General features: G+C 31.8%; 1 protein-coding gene across 1 annotated transcript in view; it reads right to left on the reverse strand.

Annotated features, from left to right (window-relative positions):
- Positions 1 to 16,485, reverse strand: part of SREBP (Sterol regulatory element binding protein) — a 49,522-nt gene extending 33,037 nt beyond the window's left edge. The window contains exons 1-5 of the mRNA XM_072529661.1: positions 16,325 to 16,485; positions 10,575 to 11,152; positions 8,857 to 9,138; positions 3,099 to 3,513; positions 337 to 521 (exon numbers count right to left, since the gene is read on the reverse strand). Coding sequence (XP_072385762.1) covers positions 337 to 521; positions 3,099 to 3,513; positions 8,857 to 9,138; positions 10,575 to 11,152; positions 16,325 to 16,397 — 1,533 coding nt within the window. The 5' untranslated portion in view covers positions 16,398 to 16,485. The remainder of the gene's footprint in view (positions 1 to 336; positions 522 to 3,098; positions 3,514 to 8,856; positions 9,139 to 10,574; positions 11,153 to 16,324) is intronic.
- Between the last annotated feature and the right edge of the window lie 5,231 nt (positions 16,486 to 21,716).

Here is a 21,716-nt window from a genome sequence, read left to right on the forward strand (position 1 = left end):
AGTGTATGATTTACCCACTTTTATGTATTAGGTTTCGAATAATTATGCATTTATAAATGCGTAATTATCCGAATCCTACTAATAATTATTAATAATACAGTGTAACATTATTGATAGCTACATTATAACCCATAAAAACAATATAAAGGAATGTATGATAAATATATAATTGTTTCGGGATAGGTATTCGTCATGTGATAATCGTGTATTTGATATAGTATACTGCGGAATTTACAAAGTATTTTAAAATATATTAAATTAATCCGCACATGTCATTCTTAATTAATGCACACATCAGATTATATAGATAAGTCTGAGTTATAGAAAAATTCTTACCTTTTTTAGAAATACATTCGCCTGTCTTCTGTGTCTCCAAAAGTTTTGAGATTCTTTTGATTTTGAAGGAATCATTGGATCGCCGTAAACAAACATTTTTACTAAACAGAAGCCTAGAATGACAAAATTTACCATCCATAGAATTAGTGTGGATGGTGAAAATGATACCGAAGCTGGTTCTGACCCTGAAACACAATTCATAAAAAGTTAAACAAACTAATTTAATGTTATGTTAACATTCTTATTCTTTATGTACATATGCATATATATATATATATATATATATATATATATATATATATATATATATATATATATATATATATATATATATATACATAATATATTTTACATACTTCTGTTGTCTGTTATACTTATAAAAAAAATTTTCTTCAAAAAAACGTGTTGTGTTTCAGATGGTACCGACCTTACAAGCAGTCGGTTTTCCAAATCGGAGAAGTCAAATGGATATTTTCTGTGGATGGTTCAAAGATATTATCTGCAGAAAACTTCTCCTGTACCAGAACATATACTCTCTCTATCCGTGAATACATTTATCTGTACAAATGCATAATAAGTATATACCATATTTTCGAACAGAGAGAATATATTTTTTGGATTAGATAAGATTGTATCTGTTCTTTTGACAGACTCATATGCGCAAGTAAAGATAGGTAGCAGAACATCGATGCCATTTGGTATAAATTCAGGACTTAGGCAGGGGGAACCCTTGTCACCGTTGCTGTTCAATTTTGCTTTAGAATATGCAATAAGTAAAATATCCTCTGAGCTGACAGGAGGATTTGCTGATCAAGGATCAAAACTGTTGCTGGCCTTTGCTGATAATATAGATGCAGTCACGCATTCTACAAGAGAGGTGAGAGAGGTGTTTTGACAGCTCGAGGATGAAACAGGTAGTCTGGGTCTCGTAATAAATGAAGAAAAGACGAAATACATGGTAGTAACCAAAAATCCAAGACCAAGAGTTAGGCAGAACATCAGTATTAATGATCACAACTTCGAACTAGTAAAGGAGTTTAAATACCTGGGGGCGATGATCATAGCTGACAACCACATAGAGAAAGAGGTCTCAGCAAGGATAGCCGCGGGAAATAAAGCATTACACTCCCTTTCAACATTATTAAGATTGAAGCTGCTAAAAAGAAAATCTAAATTAACACTGTACAAGTCGATTATTAGCCCAATTATTACATATGACAGTGAAACATGGACTTTCAACCAGCGGGAAATCAATAAGCTTCTAGTATTTGAAAGAAAGGTTCTCAGAATAATATTTGGCCGTCAAAGAGATGAATTCACAGGGGATTGGAGAAGATGCCGCAATGCTGAATTGGTGACTCTGTAGGAACTGAAAACATAGTTAGACATATCAAGGCAAACCGAATAAGATGGGCAGGTCACGTGGTACAAACAGAGAAGGACATAGTGTTAAAGACAGTGTTTTTGAAAGACCTGATGGTAGAAGATCAGTAGGCCGACCGAGAAAAAGATGGAAGGATGATGTTGAAGCCGATTTATCTAGAATTGGGATACAACAATGAGAAATAGAAGCGCAAGATAGTAGAGGATGGAGAGCGATAGTGGATGCGGCGAAGACTCACCCCGAGTTGTAAAGCCAGTGAAGAAGAAGTATCTGTTATTTTACGACTATATTCATTTTCCATTACTTTTAAACGAGTTCTTCATAATAAATTATTCGGAACATGTGTTTTGGATTTGCCGCCAAATTTTCTGGTTCAAAGTCCGGTCGCGTGAGGCGCTAGAAACCCTACTTCTTACCGTAGGTGATACCATGCTAGAGAGGCGTGTACTGTGACTGTACAGGCTTTTTCAAACTCACAATGAAAAGGTTCCTTTTCGTTGTGTTTTGATCGATTGTCCTACAAAACTATAAACTGGCCGGTCTAAAAATTTTGTTAGGAATTATACACACTTTATAGAGAAAATAAAAGATATCACACTAAAACCGAATGGTATACTACTAGATTTGACATAGTTTCATTTTTACTATGGTTCCAGTTGGTGAGACATTAAGAGGAGCATATTGGTTAGCAGTTCCCTGATAAATCGTAAATGTTTTCCGTCACTAACTTACTTAAACATATTTCCGGTGGAATGGCGGATTTTATGAACATACTGAAAATTCGGACAAGTCCTAAATTAACAGATAAAAAGCCATTGTGTTAGATGACACTTTTGTAATGTGCAGCTAAGGGAAAGTTGCACTTTTGGATGCTCTGGTAGAAAGAAAAGTCAACAAAAAACGTGGCATAGAGCATACCGAAAATAACCATTCTAACAAAGAGGAGTCACAAAACTTCTCTGCTAACACTAGCACAATTGAGACATCGATATGCTACAAGGGAGATCTATTCCAACAACAGACAAAACCCGAGGACACGGAAAAATTAAAAATAGCGCAAAAATTCGAGAGGTACCCACAGTTGGTAGACGACAGTAGTTATGACTGCTACCATATTGCCTGTGCTTTAATTTCAGAATACGGCTTATAAACCCCGAAAACAATGTACCATTACAATATATAGTTTTAGTATTTAGTGTGTTCAAGTTTTTTTATTACGTCATTTGACCGACAGGTAGGGATTTAATTGCATTTAATCTTACGTTTAGTAAAAATTTATATATTTTTATTTTATTTCTGTCGTTTTATAAAAAGTAATATAATAATTTTCGTGTGTAATTTATTTATGTCTTGTTAATAAGAATATATTTATACGTACATAATATTCCCCTCCTTTCGAATCCCCTGCTGTCTTCCACATTCGCGTATTTATCCAACGCTACTCTGAAAGGATTAAAAACCAACATAACCATCATAACCATGCACAGCGTTAATCTGGAACTGTCCAGCATTCCTTGACGCACTGTTCCTACAGCCTCATCTTCACTTTCGTCCTTCAACGTAGCACAATATTCGGGACTGGAAGGAAGAGAATGTTCGGGTGATAACGAATGATCTGAACGAGGAGGAGTATCTTCCGGACGGTATTTGTCGCCAGTAGTCAAAAGATCTTTGAGTGTGTTTTGACTGGCGGCCATTTTTAGAGCCATATTTTCTTGTTTGAGGCGACTGTTGGAGTTTTGAAGAAACCGGATGTAGTCTATGGTTCGGCGAAGAATAGCAGATTTGTTAAGCTGCAAATATAACGATGATATTATAAATAACATGTAATATTTTTTCCATTTATAATTTTATTATCATTATGTCCTTTAATAATACTAAAAATATTTAACAAAATGAGGTATTGAGGTGCTACCATATAACGTGACTCAAAGCAACATTTCCAGTTTTATCTCCCCACGTCGTACAGCTAGACGAAATCACAAAATCTAATAAAAAATAATAATATACATGGATTATTTTCACGAAGTGTCCACAGGTTGTTACATCATTCAAACAAGGGTATAAGGGAAATGTGTTTTGGGTGGGTATGGTAGCTCCTATGATACTAGCAGTATTTCGCTAATTAATTAAATTTTCTAGTGAACTATTCCAAATACATTTCTGATATTTTATACGTGCTGTATATCGCTATTCCTACACATAAATTACTAGCTTTTTTTTTGAAAATAACGTATAATTTGAAAAATTGTTTATATCTTTAAAAAATTCTCTAGTCCCACCTTCTTCTTTAGGTGCCGTCTTCTTAGCGAAGGTCTTCCCTATTTTGGGCTTTCCTTATTAAACTTTGAAAGTCTAATCCTGCCCAATCTTTGATGCGCAGCTAGGTCATTTGTCGTCTACCCGGGCCGCGTCTGCCTTCTATTTTCCCTTCTATAATAAGCTGAAGGAAGTTATACCTGTCGTGCCTAAATATGTGTCCAAGATAAGACGTTTTACGCTTCTTGACAATTTCTGTGAGTTCACGTTCACTATTCATACGCCTTAAAACTTCTTCATTTCTAACGCGGTCGGTCCATGAAATTTTCAGCATACGACGAAATACCCACATCTCAAAGCTCTCTAAACGTCGTAAGGAGCTGACTGTTAACGTCCAAGCTTCCACGTCGTGTAATAGTACACTATATACATAACACTTTATCATGCGATATCGTAGGGACAAATCAAGATTACGGGTAGTGAGTAACTGTCGCATCTTTAAGGTGTTTCTTGCCTGTTCTATTCTACATTGAACCTCTTGTTCTTGGTCTAAGGTTTCATGTATCCAACAGCCTATATACTTAAACTTTTTCACTTGTTCAACTAGATTGTCGTTGACTAGTATGTTTATAACTGGTGTGTGTTTTTTTGAAATTACCATTGTTTTAGTTTTTTTACATTCACCTTAAGGCCGTATAGTTCTCCTTCTCGCACTTCTTTGGTTAACAGAATTTGTAATTCTTCTTCACTGCCAGCAATCAGTACTGTATCATCGGCATACCTGATATTGTTCACGATTTTTCCATTGACTTTTATTCCTTCTTGTGCTTCATCTAGAGCATGTGCAAAGATGTCCTCTGAGTACAAGTTGAATAATAATGGTGATAGTATACAACCTTGTCTAACTCCTCTTTGGATGTTTATGGTTTCAGTATCACCCAATTCAGTTCTGACAGAGGCGTTTTGGTTCCAGTACCACCTAGTTGACCGATTTCAATTTATTAAAGTGTGTTTGAAAGCTAGAGCCTTTCTTTATATGTAAAAATCTTAAACTATTTAAAATGCTTATTTTGGGCACAGTAGAATTTTCAAAATTTGCAATTTTTTGTAGGCCCTGAATTGCAAAATTTATAGATGTCTAAATCTGGATAAGCTTTCACTGAAGTCATGGCATTTCTAAACCTTTTGTTATTCAATATATAGTCTAGTTGATTTCTGACTATTTATGCCCTGCGATTTTCAAGTTTGAAGTCTTCTCTTAGATAATTTAAAGAATGTATTCATAATTGCATGTTTCCATTGACAAAATATACTTCTTCTTCTTTTTATGTAGACATGACTGGTCTAATGACTGTTTTGTAAATTCTGTCTTTCATTTCTTTCGCGATATTTTTATTTCTCCATATTGTTTCATTCAGGCAACCTGCGGCTTTGTTTGCTTTATGCACTTGATCTTCCACTTTTGTTTCGAGCTCTCTGTAGATAGGTAATATGATGCCTTGATAATTTAAACTCCATCACTTCTTCTATTATCTGGTTTTTTTTGGGAAAATTAACATGTTAAATTTTCTGGCGATTATATTAAATTGATGCAGCATACGCTGTTAATCGTTTTCACTCTAATTGCGTATTGCGTCGTCTGCATAGCAGAATATTTTAAGTTGTTTTTCTCCCATTTGGTATCCTTTTTTAGTTCTTACTTTCTTTATTATTTTATCCATAATCAGGTTGAATAATAGAGGACTCAGGGACAAAATATACAGATAACGAAAAAGTGTATCGTTAGTATTACAAAATTAGCCAGATATACTAACAGATATTAGCCTTATATTTCCATTTAATAGAGTGAGATTAAAATTATATTTCCTCCTTTGTCACCTGATTGAAACTCAATGTTTCCGATCGAATTTAACACTGTTTAAAATAGCGTCCTGCGTTGCCAGGTGTGTACGATAATTATATCGTATATATAATTATCGTGTATCGTTTTAAATATGTTTCTTTCATTTCCTACCGTTCAAAGTGCACACCTAACTTAAATTCTTTCTGATACTATATACCGTTCCTCCGGCTCATTTCTTTCGTTGAATACAAAAAACTATTTCTTCTACTTGCCTCTTGCCTATTTCAGCGTTGAAGTCACTAATCGCGGAAATTATAGTCATACAGAACTATTTAGCAAACTTGATTGTACACACTAATGTAAAAAAAAACAACTACATACAAGATACAATATACTCCTTAAAAATAAATATCAATCGATAACAGCTACATATGGATAAAATATTACATAAAAATTATACAAAAGAGCTTTAAATCTCCTCTTTCTTTCTGAAAATTTCAGAAGGACATATTTTTGAACTCAATTTTTTTTTATGGGTATACTATGAATAGTCGACTAATCTTAAATATTATTATTTTTAACAGGGTAAGTGCCAACCAGAAACTAAGTAGATAAGTGGATTTTCAATTTTTTTGTTTTTATAATTTCTAGAATGTTTATAAATTTTTGGGAGAAACTGTGTCGTTATTTTTTCAATCCGACCATTTCTTTCAATTATATCGCCATTTTCCATAAGACACCGGTGTCTGCTACGCCACTGGTGGCAACATTTTCCTTTTATTAATTCTGCAGACACAAATAGCAGGCACTGATATTTACGGCGCCGCTGTCGTTCAAATCTAACCTCAACCTCAAAGACGTACACGTTATTTAGTAGTTTGTTGTGTTATTCTTTTGTTTTATAGCTATATTAAATACCTACATTGGTGATTTTTCTTAAAAATTATACATCATGGATAATATTAGTGATCGCACAAAGAGAATTATGACTGCAGTTTATGCAAAACAATCTGCAGAAAGTTACGGTAAGTTTTTTAACAATAAGTAATAAATGTTTTCAAAAGACAGCTGCGATTCGTCAGATGAGGAATTCAGTTCCACACATTCCATAAACGATCCAGCTTATGGATCTAAAGCTAAAAAGAGAAGAAAAGAAAAAAGGTCTAGAGCTAAAACGCAGACAGAAAGTGAATTCATCAGATTCCGATTCGAGTGATACCCCATTGCCAAATTACAACACAAGAGTCTCCCAAGTCAAACGACTCGTTACAGAAATCAGTGATAGTTAGTCTGAACATACCGGAAGGCAGAAAAATTTTTCTTTTATAGATGAATGTGGTCCTAATGACGCGGTTGTGGTTCAACTTTCAAGTGGTACTCCATTTGACTTTCATTCCGCTTGTGCGGATAATAACATATTTGAGTGTATTGTCCAGCAAACAAATTTATATACTATATAATTCCTAACAACAGCAAATGATATACCAGGATCCTCGCGACTACATAAACGGGAACAGACGACTATTTCTGAAATGAAAAGATTTCTAGGACTTATAGACTACATGGGTCTGATGAAAATGCTAGCAACAAAGAGTTACTGGTCCAAATCTATATTGTATAATAATAATGTTGTTAGGAATACAATGAGCCGGAACAGATTCCAGCTTCTTCTATAGATGATGCATTTTACCTTTATAAAATACAGGGATTGGTAAATATGTGGAATACAAATGTTCAAGCGTCGTATACTTCAGGTGAAGTTTTTTGTATTGATGAGAGTATTGTTCCATTTCAAGGACGCTCACTTTTAAAACAATATATACCGCAAAAAACCCACAAGTATGAGATACAAATTCTTAAACTATGCTGTAATTCTGGTTATACCTGGAACTTGGAAGTATATGGTGGTAAAACTAATAACGATAGAACTACGTCTTTGTCCGCAGATGTTGTTCTAAGATTGTCTGAGACAATGTTTACACAAGTCTTGAACTCACGAATAATCTGCTTAATCAAAATACTCATTTGATCGGAACATTTCGTAAAAATAGACGTGGAAATCCAAAGGCTGTCATAAATAAAAAGTTGAAACGAGGTGAAATAATTTCGAGGGAAAACGATGATGATATCACAATTACTAAATGAAAAGATAAGAAAGATGTGCTCATTCTCTCAACGAGACACGCAAATGAGACAGAAGAAATAGTCAGGAGAACTGAAACTGTGCTAAAACCTAAGTCAATTACAGATTACAATACTGGAAAATCTTCCATAGATTTATCTGATCAACTGGCTAGTTATGGTTCGGCATTACGACGCAGTCCGAAGTGGTATAGAAAACTAGCCATAGAGTTGTTGTTGAAATATGAAGAAAAGAAATTAGAATGAAAAATATAACTGTTCATGAATTCAGAGAACATATTGTAACAGAACTCTTGAACACCTCTGATGAGACTTTACCACCAAATAAGACTCAAAATCCTGAACTACCAAAACAAAAGTCGGTAAAACAAAAGTCGGTATCCAATAATAAATTTGTGAAAAAAGAAGAGAGTTCAAGAGTGGGCCGTAAATATTGTCGAAGTTCTTCAAAAAAAAAAAAGAAATTTGGTGAGATTCCATGAAGTAAAATATCAAAAGTTACCCCATTTTGTAACGATTGTATTGGAAACCTCCAATGTGTCTTTCTTGTTATAATAAAACATATTATAATTAGTTGCTATGTATACTATTTTTTATGAAAGTAAATATTTATCTTCAAAACTAGTATTTTTGTAACCTTCAGAAAAAGCAGTCCCGTAAGAAAATTTAAAGAGTTTATAGTTGTCGCATATAAACCATTACCTTAGCAGACACCGATGTATGTTGAATACACAGGATTTGCAGACACGGTTGTCTGCTCTGGCAATACTAGGCAGATACCTCTGATGTGACACTCAACCTGTTAAAACAACTAATCAGATAACGTCAGAATAGAAAAATTTGCAATTCAATTTAAACATTTAAAATATGTACGTAAAATATAATGAATTACCTTAGCATCTTCTCCAACAACAATATTTTTTAACTCAACGATTTTGTCATTAATACTCGTCCTGTATTTTCTCTCAATGGCATTGTGAGCACTTCTTTTTACTTCTTTAACTTTGTGTTCTTTGTGTATTGGTTGAACACGATTTATAGCAACCTTACTTTCCCCATCTAATACCAAGGGAATTCCTGTAGTTAAAATTCTATTGGTACTTAATAGGGTTTGCAGAGGTTGAGAAGTTGTATTTGAGACTGCTGTTGTGTACATAACTGTAGGAGAGATGACCTAAATTAAAAATAAAACTTAGATATAAAAATAATAGCTCCTAAAACCATAGGAGTTTAAATGCTTCATATTATAAAAAAATGATATAGTGTTTTATACTGACAAGACAACAAAAAATTGCAGAATGAGAGTATAATGCTAGTATAGGTACTAGCAACATAATGCAGAAGACTAAAAGTACATTTTATTACATGGCAATAGGTGAAAGTAACAAATTGGTGAAGGCAATGGAAAAAAATTAGAAGACTAAGGAAATAAATACGCTGACACATTACAGTTAATGGAAACAAAATGCACCTATTGGTTAATATATTTTCAGTAGAAATTGTACAATACATCAATGGAAATGGATATTAAAACACACATTGGTTATTATTAAAAAACATCAAGGACATAAAGTGAAGAAGAAAAATTCATGGGAAGGTATCAAAATATGAATATTAAGATAATGTAATAATTAATAAAGGACAAAATAAATATCGATACAACAAAGAAGAAAAATCAACACAACTATGCTACGCCAAAAAATGATATAAAGACAAAAAAGTTGAAATAAAAACAAAAATATACATCCCAATAATAAGGATAAAAATTAAATAATATACATAAATAAAACTGAGTACATCAACCCAACGGAGATGAAATAGTTAAGACAAATAATGAGGAAGAAATCAGAATATAAAAGAAAAAAATATTACAAATACAGTTAACAAGTTAAAATCCAATCATTCAAAATAATGACACGAACAGTGGAACTAGTAGATTGTAGTATATCGTGGTGTAGCAGCATCTCTACATTATATAATCTATCGAAATCTTAAATTTATGTTTAAAAAAACATTGGAAACGAGAAGATAGACCAATACAGAAATGGATACAACAAATTAATAATATTTAAACTTCTGATTGAAGATAAAGATCTATGATACATCTTAGATTTGATTTAAGAGGAACTTAAACATTAAATGAGCACGTTAAATCATGTCATATGATCAAACAGATACACCAGAATTCCCAACAAAGATAAAATCCGTTCGATACATCTTATATCAAATGAATTATGGAATTGATGAATGGGAAGATACTATTAAGCATACATATAGTAAGCCATGATCACTAAGAATTTTCTTAGACATAATAAATTAATAATAAATGGCAAAAAACCGGCTAAATGAACACTGTATATGAAAAATCAACAGGAACAATACAAAAAACTGCAAAAAATAAGACTAATAGCTAGAAAAATATCTTACAAGAAATTTTTCATCAGAGGACTTAATAGATTCAGGAAGTAGTAGAAAGATAAAAATACATTTCATGCTCACGAGTTCGCTGAAATAATTTAAAACAAAAGAAAAATGATAAGACATAATATCTTTTACAGTTACTGAATAAATCATTTAAATCACAAATTTTTGTAGTAAAAAGTAGTTTACCTGAGAATCAGTTTTCAATATTTTTGCTTGCAACACTACTGGTTGCATTTGATCTACTGGAATCTGTTGAATATTCTGCACCAATACCCCTCTCTGCCCTTTCTGTCTCCCACCTTGCCCTTTACTATTATCTTGCTGTAAAATTATATGCTGATTCTGAACTGGAATATTTGTTGTGTATACAACCGGTTGAGTAGTTTGCTGCAAATTGGCTGATGAAATAATGACAGAGTTTTGTAAATTCTGTACGGGAACTGCCACATTTTTAATCTGTACATTCTGAACAATGGGTTGTGGCTGAACAGGACTATACTTAGGGCTGATAGGGGCATTTAGAGAACTATTGTCTAGTAGTGGAGAAGGATAGGATTGGGACAATGGTGACTGTGACGAATCAAATAAAGAACTATTACTATAATTATTAGGGGAGAAGGTAGGTGAATTTTTTATCAATGAACTTTGTTCTAAATCATTGAAGTTCATCAAATCCATAGAAACATTGTCATCTAATGCCATAAAGGCATCATCATCAAATAGTTCACTTTTTAAAAGTTCATTTTCGCAATGGTCCAGTATGTCTAAAATAGAAAAAGTAAAAACATAAAATAATAATCATTAGTATATAAGATAGATTTAATAATATTGTGATTAATGAAATTTAAATTTAGATAATACCCTCAACTCCACGACAAAATCGTTCGGTTTTTGTAGATCTAACAGATAGCGCCAAGGTGAAATATAATAATTGATTGAACTACAGTAGAACCTCTGTCGAAAATCTCCAAAACTCGAAAAAAAAAAGGGTCAGTAGGCGGTACTGTAGACTAGCGCGAAGCTTTATATTAATCAACAAAATTGCTGTTTTTACTATGCTCTTTACAATTTCATAATATTTTCAATCAAATTTCTATTCAGCAGCAGCTTTTGTAGGCGTATCTTATTTAACCTTTTTTCATGCTTTATCGCATTCGTTAGTAAGATCTTTTTTACGTTTCCTGTACAAAAAATTATGTCAGTTTTAACATTTTGTATACCTCACGGCCACCGTCTCGTTAGGTACACAAATGGACTCTTCAGCTGTGACTGTGTAAAATACAGTAAAATCTCAAGTGAGTAAGTGACCACACCTATAAAGAAGCACCTGTTTATAACGACCGATTGTCAATTCCCGCTAATTAGAAATGCAAATCCACGTTCTCTTATACCTCTTTATACCTACAATCTTCTCAAACGACCGCGGGCACCCATAATCGAAATTTCCTAATATTTGTCAACTTCGACCATTCTTAGGAAATATAAATAAGATACAAATTCCTTAATGGTAGGCCGATCCATAAAATTTATTTCTCAAACTTTTAATTTCTGGTTTTAACATTTAGTTTAATTTTAAACTTTGATGTGTTAATTAGTGTTGCTTACTGCACATTGATATTTCTGCTCAGTGCATAATAGTCGAGATTATTGGAAATATAGGACCTATAGAATCTATAGGAAATATATAATACTCTTGAATAAATTGAAGGTCAAAATAAGTTTATTGATGTTATAATTTCCACTTCGGAAATCGTACTGAGAACGACTTCCGAAGTGGAAATTGAAAAGTCAATAAACCTATTTTAATATTTATATTGCTGCAAAATATGAGTAAATATAAAAAAAATGGGGGAAACAAGCTTTTCTTATTCAATGTTTTTCAACCACTTAGCCTGAACTTAGGACTTTTATAATTCGCCTAGAAAATCTTTATAATATAATAAAACAGTCCACCAAATTTTATACACTGATACTACTATTAATTTTCATAAAATTTACTTAGAATTATATGAAAAAAATTTGGGGAGTAAGATAAAGAGTTTGATTAAGTAATAAGAGGATCCTTTCAGTCCATATCGCAAGAAAGCACGCCTAGACGAATAATTGTCTGAAAATAAAAAAAAAAGATTCTTTCTATAGGAAATATATAATAATCTTTTAAATTAATTCTATAAATTAAATTCTAATAACATAAGATCTCATCATCTCATTCTCTTCGCCGTTATCCCTATGTGGGGTCAGCTTTCCTAATTACATTTTTCCATAAGTTTCTATCTTGGGTCATATCAATATTAATACCCTTTTTAATCAATAACATAAAATCTATTAACTCGATTTTAATGAAATTTTGTGGCCTGTTTTATGATATAAAGATTTTCTAGGCAAATTATGAAGGTTCTAAGTGCAACCTAAGTGGTTGAAAAATATTGAATGGTTTTAAAGTTATAAGCAATAAAAGTAAAAAAAAACGATCTTTTTAGTAATTTTTAATAATTTAATAAAATATTTTCATTTTTTTATTAATATTTTTTACTTATTTATTATATTTTTACTTATTTGTGAGGGAGTATAAGTCAATTATTATTACTAAAGTTATCAGACAACTCTTTCTGCAAAAATTAGAATGCCACATCTCACATCCACCTCAAAACAGATCTGCCATGGTCTAGTATACATACCATGTTTTGGAAGCTTAAAAATTGGACTTATATTGACTAGTTAATTCCCTAAACGGAATTAAGCCAATATATCTCTTATTTCGTTTCATACCCCTAGACTACACTTTCCGATGGTATCCTAGTGTTGTCATTTGCCAATCTTTGTGTTAACGTCACCCACAACAATACTGAGCTCGTGTTTTTTGTACATGTTAATACTATTTCTTGATTTTATGGCATTCAATTATAGCAATGCAAGCAAAAGACATGTCATATAAAAATTAAAAATAAAATACTTTGAGGAATTTTTTTCTGGAAAGTTGTGTGCCATCTTTCATACCTTTTGGTATATTTGTAAGGACAATCTATATAAAGATTTGTACATGGAAACCATGAATAAAGTGATTAAAAAAATAAGCATGCTACCATGAGCAAAGGATTCACTAGTATGTGAATTGTCTAGTTTGAAGTGCAAACTAATGTCATTCAATAAAGTTTTTAGCATCTTATCAAATGGTTTTGTGTGCTATGTGGAAGCCATTAATTTCAAATCATCTATATGTAACATGTGATAAAGCTTCACCCTTACAATCTTCTTATTTTTGAGGCTAAAATTTGAGTCAGTGGAGTTCAGTAGCTGGGATAAATGATTTATCACTAGACAACACCACAGTGGACTTAATAAATCTCTTGAAATAGGTCCCGATTAATTAGGATATTTCCAGCTTCTATATGTTTTTGATCTGGTATTTGATGACGACTTTTAGTCATTATATGTTTTAAAAAGATCACAATATCAGTATCGACTTTATATATTTTTAGTATATTTATAAGCCACAAGGTACTGAATTTTTGTAATCAACATAGTGGGTTAAAGGATTCCTTTTAGTGGCAAATACTTGATTAGAGATAACAATTATAAGTTGTTTTTTGCAGCCCATATTGCCTTTTTGAAACAAAACTGACCTACAAGGGCATAAACATAAACGGAGAAAAGCTTAGCCATCTAAGGTTTGCAGATGATATTGTACTAATAGCTGATAGGATAGATGAGGCCAAAGAACTTTTAAATCAGCTCTACCTTTCCTCGCTAGAAGGGGGATTGAAAATAAATATATCTAAAACCCAGATGATGACAAATCTTGTAGTCAGCGAAGATATATGCGTAGGAACAAGATCCATAGACCAGGTAATGGCCTATAAATACCTAGGTCATGAGATTCGCATAGGAAAAGATAACCAAACCGTTGAGCTTCTCCGTCGTATAAGACTGACTTGGGCAGCCTTCGGCAAGCTGAACCATATTTTCAAATCGTCTGATATACCAATATGCCTTAAAAGAAAAACGTTTAAACAGTGTGTTTTGCCAGTGTTAACTTACGGTGCCGAAACGTTGACCATGACAAGGAGAACAGTTCAAAAGATCCGTGTGTGTCAAAGGGCGATGGAGCGTGCTATGTTGGGCGTTTCACTACGAGACAAGATCCCAAATCGCCAGCTACGACAAAGAACAGGAGTGGCTGATGCAGTAGAGAGAGTAGCAACACTAAAATGGAACTGGGCAGGTCACGTGGCTCGAATGACAGACAATAGATGGAAAAAGCGGATACTGGAATGGAGACCAAGAGATGATGCCTACCAAAGTAGAGGTCGTCCACCAACACGTTGGACTGACGATCTAAAACGTTGTCATAGGAATTGGATGCAAGAGGCACAAGATCGAAATAGATGGAAAATTATGAGGGAGATCTATGTCCAGCAGTGGATAAGCGAAGATTGAATGATGATTGCCTTTTTGTGTAGGCTCTATGATATTGTTTCATATACAGTGTTGTAAAATGCACTGGGCAACACATGATGTAATATGTACAAAATTGGAAAACAAGTAATCAGGTGACACTTGGCTGGATCTTGGGTGTTTTGATTTGTCCCTGTTGTTCCCTGAATAAGGAAGGCTGGTATTTTCTGTGTATTAGATGTAGCATGATTAATTTAATATTGATAAGCATTAATAAACAGTCCATAACTTCTGCAGCTAGAAGTTCTTGAACGCAATCTAGTTCAGGGGATTTCCAATTATGAAACTCTGATGATATTCCATACTTCTTGAGTAGTAAAGTGTTTGTAGGAAGTATGACTGTTCAAAGTTGATTTCCCAAAACTCCTTTCTTTTTGGATTGGATCCAATGTATTGGTTGGCACTTTAAATGATAGAATTAAGTTTCCTATGGAACACTTTCTTTGAATGCTCAAAAATTGTATTGAAATATTTCTGGTGATTACTGAGTGTATCTCCATGGATAGCTGAACGGATGGAGGAGCATTTTTATTTTAATATATCCAGGCATTGTTGAACTTTGTTGTTTTCTGTTCCATTGAACTCTGATACAGCATGTGCCATTTAGTCCATCAGGGCATCATCATATTTGTTGTTGTGGGAACTACCTGTAGGATATGCATAAGCAGATCTGCTATATACAAGCTCTATTTGGCACTGGTAAACTGGTTATATAGAAACTTCCAGCCACTTCCCATTTAAGTGAAATTTTCGAATCATAACAAAAAATGAATTACTAAATTTACTAGAGATGGAGACTGGCTTCAGTTAAAGAAGAAAGGCTTCAGAAAGAGTATAAATAAATACATCTTATTTATATTACATATATTCAAAATGATACATGATCAATATAATACCACCAATATCAAAACCACTTTGTAGCAAATTTGCAACTCAACTCAAAAAAATTGATTGCTTTTTTCAAAGAATGGGATTTTTTAAATATTTTTTGTGATTATATTCGTAAAAATCTATTAACTGTAATTTTTTAATCAAGAAATAAAAATTTTTCCATTAGAGGGTTAAATACACCTCAATAGTGACAGCAAATATATATTGACATTTGTGTAAATAAAAATATTTACATTTAATTGATGATAGGGAATAAGATACTTAAATAACATTTAATGTATTATTATTGTTAATATGTATAAATATATAAACTATACATAATAAATTACATTAAGACTTAAATACGAGGTATAAAGGTTTGTTCACAATTTTGAATTTAGCAATAACTAGGCGAATTTGTCAAAACGTTAGGTTATTTATTAATAAACAAAAGAATGCAAAATGTAGGTAAATGAGTAAGTAACATAAATACTTGTTTAATTATTAATATTAAAAAAAACTACGTAGATATATTTAGTTTATTGAGAGGTATTTGAAACCTATTTAGTAAACAATCCTTATTTCTCTATAATCAACAACTTTTCGCTTACCGTCTATTCCTGACAGGTCAGGTATTTGACCAAAGTCGCCATGCAATGAAAAATTTTTAATATCTTCGTTCATTTTTCGCAAAATTATATATTTTTGGTTTAGAAAAATCTTCCTTCATTGAAAACTCACCATATTTTATTCAACGAATCAAAACTCTTCTAATCATGAGGTGATGTGTGACGTCATAATTTGACATTATTTCTGGTGCTGACATCTTTTATGAGTAAATGAAATCTTCTGAAGATTGATTATTTTCATTATTAAGAGAATATTTTTTAAGAACACCTGTAATATATCTAAAGTAAATCTTAAAAGCCTAAATATTTTACAGAAATTCACAGGACTTTTTTAAAATTTACTTTAGAGTTATTTCGGATATTCTTGAATAAAGGATTGGATAGAAGTTTTAAAATATTCGGTAAGATGGCGATAACTGCTATGGTGATTAGTACGCTCAGTAGAACCAAAGAATATAGACGCTTATAGAAGAATCATTCACTGTTATTTTTGAAAGTGAGCAAAAAGTGGGATATAGATAAGGAAAAGTGGGACGAGTGGAACGCACGTGTTGCACATGGTACCACTAAGGAGCGGTCATGTCAGCTGTGGCTCTACCATTGCTTCTAAAATATGAAAGAGTGGGGCAATAAATGCAACTTTAGATATTTTTATATGTAGATGCCGCGTGGTCGTAGAATAGGATTAAATTTTTGCGTTTTATAAAATTTTTTAAAGAAAATAATATTATTTTACCTTTTAATAATTTAATCTTTTTAGAAAAATTATTATGATTCAAAGTTTTAATTGAAATATGTACAAATCTTAAGTATAAATCAGTTTAAGACTATTTTGTAATAATTTCACCAATATTCATTCATTGTGAAAATTATGTTTTAGATACTACTAGTTGTTATTTTAAAACAAGATTAAATAGTACCCATACAGCGTAAAAACTTTCACATATAGGTACTATTCATTAAAATGTACTGTTAAAGTTTATTTTGTTATTTCAAAAATAAATCAGGAATGCTTTTTGTTGTTATTGAAAAATTATGGATGAAATGGAAGTTTGGAAGTTTTGGCGAAATGGAAAATTTCATAATTTAGTAAAAAGTTTCATTGAATACTTTTTTTTTTAAATTGAAATTTTTTAAAAATGTTTCGTTAATTTCTGGGCAGAAAAACAGTATAATAAAAAGTTATGTGACGGTTTTTCGTTGTGTTGGAACAAACCAATTTTTAATTCAAAGTTATACAATTAAAAAAATAAATACTTATATTGTAAACATCATACATTTTTAAGTTTTAAAATTAAAAATTTAAATTGACAATAAAGATTTTATTGTGAAAAAACAAAAAAAAGACAACAAAAAAAAAGTTTGCAAATCAATGACATCGAAATTTGTTTCGGCGTAGATGCAAAGTTACCCGTTCGCACTCCTTTCCCACTTCCCCCTAACTACATATTTCATTATGAAATTTTCATGATAGTTTTAAGCCGACGGCCACGGCACCACGCTGTGAGTTTATGCAGCCACCCTCTTAAACCGTAACCAAATCGCCCATTTGAACTGCGCTTCTATGTAGAACCAAGGAATATAGAAGCTGTGATAGAACGCATCTTATAAAATAATAAAAAATTTACATGTCTTGACATTAGCATTGAGACAAAACTACCTCTACCATTGTTTAAATAGGACTAGTTAGACAATTCTTATGGAACAAACGTTTGACTTTTACTCTGCCGTCATGTAGCGGCCTCTAGTCATAAATTTAAAAAACTATTAACAGAAACTTAATTCTCGGCAGGATTCTATTCGAGTATATTTTTACCTGTCTCATGACTAAGGCAAACCTGTACACGGATGCCAGATTGTGAAGAAAATATAAGACTTTAATAAAATGCTTATTGTTATTATCGTTGTATGCGTCTAGTGAAAGATAACTTGACTATTTCGAGCAAATATTTCAAATTGTTTTTATACTTTGAGACTTGCTAAATCTAAATCGGTTAGTAATCTATTTAAATAAAGTAGGTAAATGCTGACTTTTTTTTAATTTTTATTAGTTTATCAGATATTTATTTTGGTTATATGATTTGCTAGAAAAGGATTAAATATTTAATTGAAATACACTCGATTGCTATCGTCTTAGAACACTCATGCGGAGGTTTATTTTTTAGTCAAGACTTAAGTTTTATCATTGTTTAAAAAAGAAAATCTTTTTAAACAATGGTTTTATGTATGTTTTGAGAAAATTAAATTTTCAATCTTTTAATCTTTAAAATGACGTTTGAAAATATAGTAAATTTATGGGTATGGTTTTTTGATAATGGTTTTGAAACAAATAAACACATCGATATGCCACAACAAGAGGCAACACATATTTAGGGACAAATTAATCTATGTGTTGGGATAAAAGGAATAATAATTAACAACACTTTAATAAATAGTATCCTTTATTTTATTTATTTATGTATTTTATAATATAAACACCAGTTTTGTATTTCGGTTTACATAAATGAGAAGTTTAAATGAATGAGCTGTTCATTAATGAAATAATTTTAAATTACAAAGTGATAAAGATACAATTAGTGATAAAAATTGATTGTAACATTGTTTTCATGAACTAAAATAAGCAATGTATGTAGTGCGAAACACTATTGGCACCGTGGATGGTTGTTTTGCTATCGAATACGTATGAAAAACGCGTGGTGTCGTTAACAAACCTTCCTCTTCTACCTCACTATATTTTTTTGGTTTGCATTTAGATAGTTTTGGTCAAAATGCTTACTGCATAGAAATTTTTTTTTTAAATCGGGTAGCTCCAGACTTTCCAATGCAGCATTACCTACAACAATATTATTATTAACACAACTGAAAAAAAAGCAATTTTCTGCACAATAAAGTAAAAAAACAATTTAAGTTCTGTATTCAAAATATAAATAACTTGGCAGTTATGCCAACATATATATATATATATATATATATATATATATATATATATATATATATATATATATATATATATATATATATATATATATATATATAAGAGTAAGAAAAAAGAAATTTTTTAGATAGGAAAAAAAAGATTCCATAGACTACCAAAAACAAATTTTTTTTGGTAGTATGGGTATGGGTATGGGATCTAGTCTTTCACCCATTCTAAGTAGCTATATCAAGGATGATGTTATCAGTGATTGTATCAACAATTGTACTTTTTTCATTCCTTTTTTTAAAGATATGTAGATGATTTAGTTTTGGCACTTCCTAAACACAAAATTATTGAAATAGTCAACATTTTTAAGTATCATAATCAACATATACAATTTACAGTTGAGGAAGAGGTAGACAATTCTCTAGTTCCTTAGAGTAGGTTTCAAATCCAGTGCTTTATACAGGTTGGTGAATTGTTTGCAGTTGGTAAGTTTGGTATGGTTGATTCATAGTTGTAATAGTCGATGCTTCTCTTCTAGTTATGAAGTCTAGGGAGAGATGACCAATAAAAGATTGAAGTTTATGAAAAGTCGTTTTGCTCTTTTGCTCTAAGTTTTGTCAAGTATCCTCTACCGACTTTTTAAAAACGAATTTCGAGATTCGTTAGCTAGTTGAATTGGAGTGACTTCAGTCACCCCATGGTTGGTAGCTTCTTTGGCAAAATGATCTGCTGTTTTATTACTAGTAATTCCGGTGTGAGAAGGCAGCCATATGAGAGAGACTGTTACATCGTAAGCAGAGAGATTTTGGTATATATCATGAATGTTTTGAACTAATAGGTGCTCAGTGAAAATTGTATTGACTAAATGGATATATGAAAGAAAATCTGAACAAATGGCAATATGTCTGTTTTGATGTGAGATACATTTAAAAGCCAACACAATACTATATAAAATCCACAAGGAAAATAATTCCTGTAGCTGGCTGTATACCACGTATAACAAAAGAGGTTAGTCTTTGTATGTGGGTATATTTTATTTTATAAAAACCCTTAAAAGGGCAACATTACAAGCACGAACGTTTTCGGAACAACTGTTCCATCATCAGGTTAAAATGCCTAAAATAAGTATAAACCATTTAGTTACAACAAACGTGGTTTAAAATTTTGACTAAGGTTAAAAACAATAAAATGGTTATACTTACAGGTTAACATGCCTGAGCCACCAAAATATTTGGGTAAAAACCCTTTAAATTGAAAAATGTTACCGAAGAATGTACATGATGTTATAATATTATATGATGTTTAATATTTTAATTAGATTTTACTTCAGGTAACATACACCCATGCTTAAGTGAGTTCCAGTGTCCGGAGAGTAAACCTCTTCAAACGGACTACGGTTGGCAACTGATTGATGAAATACTCATGAGCGGTGTCAGAAACAAAATGTCAATGAACCATGAAACAGTGTTAGTTAAACATTATATTACTACAGCCAAAAGATTAAAAAACTTTGATGATGTTAAAATGATAACAGTAATCCAGGTGTTGGAATTTAAAAATTTCTCTATAATTATTTAATATTGGATGTAAAAGATGTAAATTACTGGTGTTGTTGAAGGTCATGTTTAAGAAGATGACGTATGTATTAGGCAGCTTATTTTACTCTTTATCGTATGGAGTGTGGTCTAAAAGGTGTAATTTGTGAAGAATTAGCTGAAATATATGGAAATGTCCTTTTATGTTGCTAACATCTAGGACAAGGAAGAATAATTAGTATATATTTGTAGCTAATGTAAGACTTTTTTAAGTAGATGAAATTGTTTAATACTGCTAGTATCGTAAAAATTTTTTTATAATATAAGTGAGTCCAATAGTTTGAGAAAAAATGATTGAAAATCTTCCGGCTGAAGGAATTAAAGTTATAATTTATGTGATTAAATTTAAAAATTTTTATGGAAAGACTGAGATCCTCAGAGACCTGGCAGGAATAACAGTAAATGGAATGACTAAAGAATAAAGGGGAGTGGGTTAAAGGGAAATGAATGAGTTAATCAACAAAATTAGAGATGATAGAGGTCCTTCATGCTTAAAGCATCTAGCACCCTGAACAAAATATATTTTGGTTGTGTTAAAATCTGATACATAAAAGTTTGAAATTTTATTTGTGAGTATGGTGTACTAAGTTGTTGACTAAGAGAGGGGGGAGCAATGGTTGATTAAAGGTTTAGGTAAAGTGGGAGAAAGTGAATTCTGATGAATTGCTGGATTGTGTTTAAATGTTTACTGAGTTTGGAACTAATGGGTGGATGGTAGATATATGAAAAGACAGAGAACTAGCAAAAGAAAAAAGAATGGACAGGAATATGGTGCAAACGTGAAGATTGTAAAATAATGAAATAGTGAGGTATAAAAGATATGATGTTAACAATAGGGGGCTGAAAAATTCTTTTG

The sequence above is a fragment of the Diabrotica undecimpunctata genome, chromosome 4 (genome assembly GCF_040954645.1).
Source record: "Diabrotica undecimpunctata isolate CICGRU chromosome 4, icDiaUnde3, whole genome shotgun sequence".
Classification (NCBI taxonomy): Eukaryota; Metazoa; Arthropoda; class Insecta; order Coleoptera; family Chrysomelidae; genus Diabrotica; species Diabrotica undecimpunctata.